An 8,977-nucleotide genomic window follows, 5' to 3' on the forward strand; every position below is an offset into this window, starting at 1 on the left:
CATCTGCGCTCGCTTAAGAGCCTGGAGCCCGAGGACGAGGTGGAGGACGATCCCAAGGTGACGCTGGAGGCCAAGGAGCTGTGGGACCAGTTCCATAAGCTTGGCACCGAGATGGTCATCACCAAGTCCGGGAGGTAGGGCGGCCGGCCGGCCGGCGGGCGCGCGGGCTAACGGGCGGGGGCACCCGACAGCACCGACCAGCGGCGAGCCCGCGGCCGGCGGCACCCGGCTCCAGCCCAGGCGCCACCCTTCGTTTCCACAGACATCTAAGTTGACTTTTCTCGTTTGGCACTGGAACGAATTTTCTAAAACTAAAACATCAAAATCTCCCGAATGAAATAAAACGAAAACATACTCCTAGAGAACAGACCCAGCCGTTCTGAGTCCCAAAGCAGAGGAGGTCCCGTGGCCCGGCCCCGGCAGGTCTCGGCTGGAGCTGCCCCCCCACCCCCGCCCCGGCCCGGCAGCCTCGAGTTCCCGCCTCTTGGTCCGGATCGGCGCTCCGGGGAGATGCAGCATCTCCCGGACTGTGCTCCGACCCTGGGGCCCAGAGTGGGACCCACGTCCCGCTAGGCCCGCCAGGCCTGTCGGTTCCCGCCGGCCGCTCAGTTCCGGGCAGCAAGCCCCAGGCCTGCGGAGCTCCGCGGCCTGACCCAGCCGGAAGCCTGGTCCCGGCCGCGGCGCGAGGAGTCTGGGACACACCCGCCGCTCCAGGCCTTAAAGCCAGAAGAAAGCGACAGTCCCCAAGCCCTCCACCCTCCGACTCAGCTGCTGAGAATCCAGGTCTCAGGCTTACCCTCTTCCCCCGAACTGCAGGGTCAGGGTCCCTGTTTCAGCTCTGTAATCTATTTCCTAAAACACCCTCCGAATTTATTTCTGGAAGCTTCGGTCCCAAGCCGATGTTTCCCCTGAACGAATTTCGGGGAGATTCAGGAGAAACGCAAGTATTTCCAGAGGGCCTAGATTTATTTCCCGGGCCTCAGCTTTCATCTCAGATCGGGGAGAAAAAGGGCCCCCAGATCTGAGCATCTGACGAATGGGAACCTTATAAACGAGGGTCTGACGGGCAGAAATGGGATCTCCAAGGAGTTATAACTACAGGTGGGGTCAATCGGACAGTGATAAGGGGACAGAGCCGTGATAACAGGGAAACACAGATGGGGGACCTCCAGGCAGTGTTGGTGGGGGCCCGAAAAGGGGGAGAGAGGTTCTGGGCATAGAAAAACCAGGTTTCAATGGCTTTACTTCCTTCCCTTTCTTGCAGGCGGATGTTTCCCCCCTTCAAGGTGCGGGTCAGCGGCCTGGACAAGAAGGCCAAGTACATCCTGCTGATGGACATTGTGGCTGCTGATGATTGCCGCTATAAGTTCCACAACTCTCGCTGGATGGTGGCAGGCAAGGCCGATCCAGAGATGCCCAAACGCATGTACATCCACCCCGACAGCCCAGCCACAGGCGAACAGTGGATGGCCAAGCCTGTGGCCTTCCACAAGCTGAAGCTAACCAACAACATCTCCGACAAACACGGCTTCGTGAGTGTGTGGCTGTGGGGTGGGGGTCTGAGACTGTGCACCAATGCCTGGAGGATGAGCGAGGAGGCGGGATGATTCTCCAACAGAGAGGGCTGCAGGAACCCACAGAGTGTCCCTGCTCAGATCAAAGCCCTGTGGCCTACCCAGCTGGGCCTGGGCCTGGAGAGCTCCACTCCCCAAGGCTGCTTGGGGATTTCCAAACTGCTCACGACCTTGGCTAGAGTCAGGCCTTCCAGGGCCAGGCAGGAGGCAAGGGGGTAATGAATAGTGCAGCCCCTGGGCCTGGGAAGGTCACCCTGCTCTTGGCCTATAAGTGCCAATCTTGGAAGACCTGTCCAAGGCCTTGGCTTGCCCTTGCCCTTCCCCAAGACCCCTGTCCCGGCCCTCTCTGAGGTGATTTAAAAGTTAAATCAGCCCCTTTCAAAGCCTCCCTGAGGGCCACCTTTGCATCCTTCCACAGGCTGAGGGCCCATCGGGAAAGAGTGGGTTTAGGAGGTCTCCCTTTTCTGCCCTGCTTCCCTAGTCAAGGCCCCAGCAAATTGGGAGTTCATGGGACAAAAGGGAATTTCCCCCATCCCAAGGGCAGGAAGTCAGGGAGCACCTGCAAGCTGTCGGGGTCTTTTCTCCATTGGATTATTAGGAGATTAGCAATGAGTGGATTTGCAGTTTTTGTTTTAGTTTGGTTTGGTTTTCAACTGTGGGAAAATTTAAAATGGAGAGAGAAAGAGAGAGAAACTATGAGAAAGAAAACTGAGACCAAAAAAATAGAAGAAAAAGAAACATAAAGGAGAAAAAGAGCGGAGAAGACAGGAGAAAAACAAGGAAGACAGGGCGGGAAAAGGCAGAACTGTGAAAGAGACAGAGATGGAGAGGAAGGGGGAGGGCCCCAGATTGTAGAAATGTTCAGGCTAAAGGCTGGGTCTGCTGGCTGACCCGCACCCTCCCCGCAGACCATCTTGAACTCCATGCACAAGTACCAGCCGCGCTTCCACATCGTGCGAGCCAACGACATCCTGAAGCTGCCCTACAGCACCTTCCGCACCTACGTGTTTCCGGAGACAGACTTCATCGCAGTCACTGCCTACCAGAACGACAAGGTGTGCGGGGCCGGCGGCGGGCCCAGCCCCTGCACCTACCCCGCACAAGTGCAGGCTCCAATTCTCCACTCACACCCGCCTACAGCCCCCCACCCCGCGCCCTCCCGGCACGCTCACGGCCCACTCTGGAGCACCAAGTCTCATATCCGTAGGCGCAGCACCCACCGCAATTCTTCAACCCCCCTCCCAGGCCCACGACACGTACACACACGCTCCCCTGGGCTGGAGAACGGTCGGGCGTTCGTTCGGGTGGAGGTGTTTACTTAGCAATTAACAGAGGCTAGGGGGCCCGCGCTGACATTTTTACTTTTTATTCGTTTATTTCTTGGCTCCGGGATGGGAATTTAATGAAGAAAGGGCGCCTGGGGCAATCTGCCCAGGCTCTACCGGCGCGAGGGACCCGGGGCCCAGTTTTCACTCTCCTGAGGGAGCCAAAGGGCGGGCCAGGTGACACAGTCCCCAGAGCACCCCGGGCTATTGCTCTGGGTCAAGTCCAGGAGCTGAACCCGTTAAAGCGCTATCCTGCTTGTTGCCTTCTAGTGGAGCAAAGCACCCTCTCCCCGCTAGGGCTGTGCCCATTAGTGTTCCTTCTCTCCTGTAAACGAGATCTCCTGTAAACGAGAGTGTACCAGTGTCCGTGCGGTTCGTTCTTTCTGTGTGTGCGTGTAGGTATGCGTGCACTATTTGGGGAGCCTTGGACAGGTGTGGAGGCGTGTAAATTCCTTTGGTTTCCGTGGGCGCTTGTTTGTTCTGTCCTTGTGTACCTGCGTGTGCGCGGGCCCGTGTGTGTGACTTGTCTTCGCGTGTACCTGCGGGCTGCGTGTGCTCTGCTTTCCCTGTGCACTCCTGCTAAAGTGCTGGGTTTCTGTAACCCGCGTGACAGCGCAGGCTGTGTGCAGCATGGTTAGGCTGATTTCCACTCTGTGCACACGGTTTTGGGCCTGCATACGCGTGTTGGGGGATTATTCCTCGAATAAGGTTTTTGTTGGAGCAGAGACCCTACGGCTTTCTGCGAGCCCCGCCCGCCGGCCTCACCTCGCCTTCTGGCTGGGGAAGTTCCATCCCAGGGAAGGCTCAGGCAGGCGGGTACCGCGTGGACTCTCCCCCGGTGTCACCTCGGCGGCCGTGAGCCGCTGACCTACGAGAGTCCCCGGCCGGACTGGAAGAGTCCCGGTCTGACCTGGCGGCTCTGCCTCCATTCCCGCAGATCACGCAGCTGAAGATCGACAACAACCCGTTCGCTAAGGGCTTCAGGGACACCGGGAACGGCCGGCGGGAGAAAAGGTGAGGGGTGCGCGGGCCAGTCCTGCAGTGGGTGCCGGAGTAGCAGGACCTGCGGGGAGGTGCGCCCCGGCTGATGGCTCCCTCCGCTTGTCCTCAGGAAGCAGCTGACGCTGCCGTCTTTACGCTTGTACGAGGAGCACTGCAAACCCGAGCGCGATGGCGCCGAGTCGGATGCCTCGTCCTGCGACCCTCCCCCGGCGCGGGAGCCGCCACCTTCTCCCGGCGCAGCGCCCAGTCCCCTGCGCCTGCACCGGGCCCGAGGTGAGGGTCGGACGGCTGGACCGCGGGGGTGAGGGAGACACTGGAGGATCTCCTCAGGGCGCCGGGCTGCCCCTTCGCTCGGCGGCCGGTTACTCTTAAGGTGCGGGGGAAGCGTCAGCAGGTGTGTCTGGGCTGAGGCTTCCACCCCGGGACTCTCCTGTGAGGGTGGTCTCTGGTAGCCAGAAGATCCGGCTGGACGCCGAGCTTGGTCACCTGCAGCGCTGCGTGACTCTGCACTGAGGTTTCCTCTCCAGGGCGCAATTCCTTCCATTGTAAATCAGTGGTGTTGGAATAGGTGACCTACAGCTGCCCCTGGCCCGACTAGGACCAAGAAGCTCCCCGCAAGAGCAGGCATTTACAAGTCTCCCGAAGGGGCCCACACACCGAGAGAGGGCTTGGTCTGTCTCCACCTGGGCCCCTGTGACCCAGCGCGTCCTCTCTCTCTGCAGCCGAGGAGAAGCCGTGCGCCGCGGACAGCGACCCCGAGCCTGAGCGACTGGGCGAGGAGCGAGCCGGGACTGCACTGGGCCGCAGCCCGGGCCTGGACGGCGCCAGCCCCCCTCGCTTGAGCGAACCCGGGCGCGCTCGGGAGCGACGCAGCCCGGAGCGGGGCAAGGAGCCGCCCGAAAGCGGCGGGGACGGGCCATTCGGCCTGCGGGGCCTGGAAAAGGAGCGCGCCGAGACCCGGCGGAAGGACGAGGGGCGCAAGGAGCCGGGCGAGGGCAAGGACCCGGGCCTGGCGCCGCTAGTGGTGCAGACGGACAGTGCGTCCCCCCTGGGCGCGGGACACCTGCCTGGCCTGGCCTTCTCCGGCCACCTTCACGGGCAACAGTTCTTCGGGCCTCTGGGAGCCGGCCAACCGCTCTTCCTGCACCCGGGACAGTTTGCCATGGGCCCCGGCGCCTTCTCCGCCATGGGCATGGGCCATCTGCTGGCCTCGGTGGCGGGTGGCGGCGTTAATGGTGGAGGCGGCGGGCCCGGGGCGGCCGCGGGCCTGGAGGCAAGCGGGCTGGGCCCCGCAGCCGGCGCGGCAGGCACTGCGGCTCCCTTCCCATTCCACCTCTCCCAGCACATGCTGGCATCTCAGGTAAGGCCGGTGATCTGGTGGCAGCACGGTGGAGGGAGGAGGAGTCGAGCTGGGTGGCTGGGGTGGGCAGAGGGCTTACGGCGCCTGAGCCACCCGGAGCCTCCAGCTGGGAGAATTCTGCCAGGGGAGGCCCAGTTACTGTCTCCATGACACCCGGGTTCCGGCAAACTAAGACCGCAGGTCTAGAATCTGGTCCGAGCGTTACTTCTGACTTCTGTGTCACCTTGGGCAAGTCCCTGACCCTCTATGGGCTTCAGTTTCCTCCCTAATACCCCAGCAATAAGCGAGATGCCCTTCAAGACTCTTCCTGCTCTAACAGACAGGGGCTGCTCCTGGCGTTTGTGAAACACACTTTCCTGGCTTCAGGAACTTTTTCTTGGGAACGGACAACGCTGGTTCACTCTCAGTCCCTGAAAGGTCAGGATGGCTAGACAAAGAGATGCGGAAAATTTGCGTTATTTTCTGGACAATTGACCACCAAAATGCTCCACCTCCCAACTGCCTCTGTCCCGTCAAGCCCTGTGGCAAGTTCTCTGCCCTGACAAAGATCAGGACTGGTCCTTCCCCTACCTCAGGCCCCCCCAGTTCCCCTTACCCCTGTCACAGCTCAAGGAAGGGGGCCTCAGTTCCCCAGGCCCTGGTTGAAATTCTGAACTCCCAGGAGAGTTTATGAAAATGTTGCCATCGGCAAAATAAGGAGATTGGATGGGGAAAGCGGCCTCTTTGGTTGCTTGGGTGGAATATTCCCCGTGGAAAGATTTGGAATCTCTTCATTCATTTTCTTCCCTCTGAGGTTTCTGGCAAATTGAACCCTTGAGATCTTATCTCAGGGGAAGGGAAAATAGGAGTTCAGGTCTGAGAAGGCTCTTTTGGTTCAATTGCAAATATTTTCAAAGTTGGGGGGTGCATTCTAAAATGAGTTTTAGACAGAGCTCAGTGTCAGGGGTATGTGGAGTGTTGGAGGCACCAACATCATTTACCTGGGGCTCTGGGTTGGAGAGGGCACCTGAGGAGGATGGGATTCAGTACACCCTTGATTCTGTATGTATGTGATGCCTCCTGCCTAGACAAACTCTGGTGGATGATGAGGGACATCACAGAGACCACAGGGAAGTCAGGACTTCTAGTCAGGGCAGGTGCGAGGTGAAGGTGAGCACACCCAGCTCTCTGGAGGCACCAGCTGGCGTAGCCACTGGTGGTGAAGTTCCCAGACCAGTGCAGCCCATCCCTGACCATCAGGTACAGCCACATTCTGGGAGATCCACAGCCCACTTCCTTCCTTCTGACTTGAGATGCCAGGTCTGAAATGCCCAGTAGGGATTGTTGGTCTCAGGAAGGCTATTTCCTCACTCCTGACTAAGCTGACTCCTCCTTCTCCCTGCCTAAGCCAGGGAGGTTCCCCGGAAGCATAGTCAGCCCACCCCCACAACTCTTTCTATCTCTGGGGAGTGAGCCATCATCACAAAGGTCAGATAATCCAGAAGTCGAGCCTCATGGACTCAGGTGGTGTTGGCCCACGGTTTCCTGGCCATTGTGCTCTCCACAGGCACTTTGCATTCCCTCTGCGGCTGCCACTGAGGTGCCACTAGGAAGTCTTTGTAGAACATTCAAGCCAGTTATGAACTGCTTGACATCTATTTCCTTCTCCTGGCCCAGGCAGGAGCCCCCTGAGCGGGTGGGCAGACAGAAGGAGAATTTACAAAGCTTCCCCCTCCAGCCTGTGACTTCCACAGCCCTTTGGAGCATCTGCAGTTAGGAGAGGTGGGGCGGACACCGTTCTAAGTGAGCAGCACCTCCCAAGACAGCAAAGCTGCCTGTTTGCCACCTGGCCCTATGCCTGTTCTTTTTCTTCCCTCTAGGCCTTTGTCCATCATCGTTAAGCCACCTGGAATGTCCTTCCCCTTGCCCATACTATAATGCCCAGCACAAGGCTTGATGGCACCAGGCCTTAGCATCCCAGCCTGAAGTGAGCTCCTCTCCTAAGGCCTGGCAGTGAGGCACACTGGCTCATGCCTACTTGTGCTGCTTGGGATTGTAGTTATGTGAGCTCTGTTTTATGTCCCTAAAACAGCAGGGCAAAAATTCCCGGTTGTAGCATCACCTTCCAGCACCCAGCCCACCAACCGACAAACAGCTCAGGCAGGATGGCTAACCCTTGCCTCGTTCTGTTTCCTCCAGGGAATCCCGATGCCCACTTTCGGAGGCCTCTTCCCCTATCCCTACACCTACATGGCTGCAGCTGCCGCAGCGGCTTCCGCTTTGCCAGCCACCAGTGCTGCCGCCGCAGCTGCTGCCGCCGCTGGCTCCCTATCCAGGAGCCCGTTCCTGGGCAGTGCCCGGCCCCGCCTGCGCTTCAGCCCCTACCAGATCCCGGTCACCATCCCACCTAGCACTAGTCTCCTCACCACTGGGCTGGCGGCGGAGGGTTCCAAGGCTGCGGGCGGCAACAGCCGGGAGCCCAGTCCTCCGCCGGAGCTGGCTCTCCGCAAAGTGGGGGCCCCACCCCGTGGTGCCCTGTCGCCCAGCGGCTCAGCCAAGGAGGCGGCCAGTGAACTGCAGAGCATCCAGAGACTGGTGAGTGGGCTGGAGAGCCAGAGAGCCCTCTCCCCCGGCCGGGAGTCGCCCAAATGAGGGACCACCCAGCCGCTCCGCTGCCACGCAGGCCTCCCGGGCTGCCTGCCCCTGCTGCTTGGGACGTGTACAACACAGAATGGGTATTTATTTAAATAAAGGCGCAAAGGTGGGCTGCAGCAGCCGGAATGGAGCCCTGTCCGGCCAACGGGGGCCTGGGACACCTCCCCTGGGCTTCAACGTGGAATCTGGCTGCCGGGAATACAGTCGCTTTGGAGCACTGGTCTCGGTCCAGATCTGCTCCGGCGTAAAGGTGGCACCGGCCAGGGACCTCTCTGGGCCCCCCAGCGCCGTGGGGAAGGCCTCATCCCGGGCCCAGAGGTACCCTCGGGAGCCAGGAGGGGCAAGGGCCGGGGGTGGGCGCTCGGATGCAGCCCCAAAGCCGCTGGCCTGCGGCCTGCACGGCGTGAAAAGCTGGGGTGGGGGGGCGGTGCTGGGGTCAGTGAAGACTGAAGTCAGTGTAGACTTGAGCTGGGACTGTAAGGAGGAGCCCTGTCCTTTTGGTCCCACCATCTCCTCCCCCAAGGGATAAACACCCCTCCCACCCCTGGGTCAGTGGAGGGAGTGGCACGTCTGCCTTGATTCCCCAGGGAAAAAAAGATATTTATGAAATAAATGGTAATTTGTGTAAATAAGCTTTAAGGTTCCCAGAATATGCAAATTGGTATTAATTTATTCAAAGGTGTACATTGCTGTGTACATAATATTTAGAGATTAACTCAGCATTTAAATTTTTTTTCATTTTACATGAGCATCTATATTGTACAGGGCTGGGGTTCTTGGCGCGGGAGAAGGCCCTGCGCCCCGGAGGAGCCTCTACCCCGCTCGTCCCTCGGCCCCTCCGCCCGGGCTTTCCTCGCCAGAGCCCGCGGGCTCCACCTCAGGTTTTCACTTTTCGCTCCGGAGCGAGAACGAAACGACAAAAACGCGAGACAACAATAAAACGCTGCAATCCGAAGTGAACGGCGCTGTGCGCTCTGTGGGCCGCGAGGGGCTCGGGGCGCCGCTGGCGCGTATTGAGGGACTGGAGGGAGGAAACCGAGGGTTGGGCGCCCCCCACTCGGCGGCAGCCGCACCCCGGGGGC

General features: G+C 59.8%; 1 protein-coding gene across 1 annotated transcript; it reads left to right on the top strand.

Annotated features, from left to right (window-relative positions):
* The first annotated feature begins 6 nt into the window (after window positions 1-6).
* On the top strand, window positions 7-8,524 carry TBX2 (T-box transcription factor 2). Its single transcript, XM_004377843.1, has 7 exons — window positions 7-134; window positions 1,265-1,532; window positions 2,483-2,629; window positions 3,837-3,913; window positions 4,011-4,174; window positions 4,624-5,261; window positions 7,440-8,524. Exons 1-7 carry the CDS (start codon window positions 112-114, stop codon window positions 7,890-7,892), a joined length of 1,770 nt encoding a protein of 589 aa, XP_004377900.1. The 5' UTR covers window positions 7-111; the 3' UTR covers window positions 7,893-8,524.
* Window positions 8,525-8,977: the final 453 nt, after the last annotated feature.

This window comes from Trichechus manatus, unplaced genomic scaffold (genome assembly GCF_000243295.1).
Source record: "Trichechus manatus latirostris isolate Lorelei unplaced genomic scaffold, TriManLat1.0 scaffold00054, whole genome shotgun sequence".
Classification (NCBI taxonomy): Eukaryota; Metazoa; Chordata; class Mammalia; order Sirenia; family Trichechidae; genus Trichechus; species Trichechus manatus.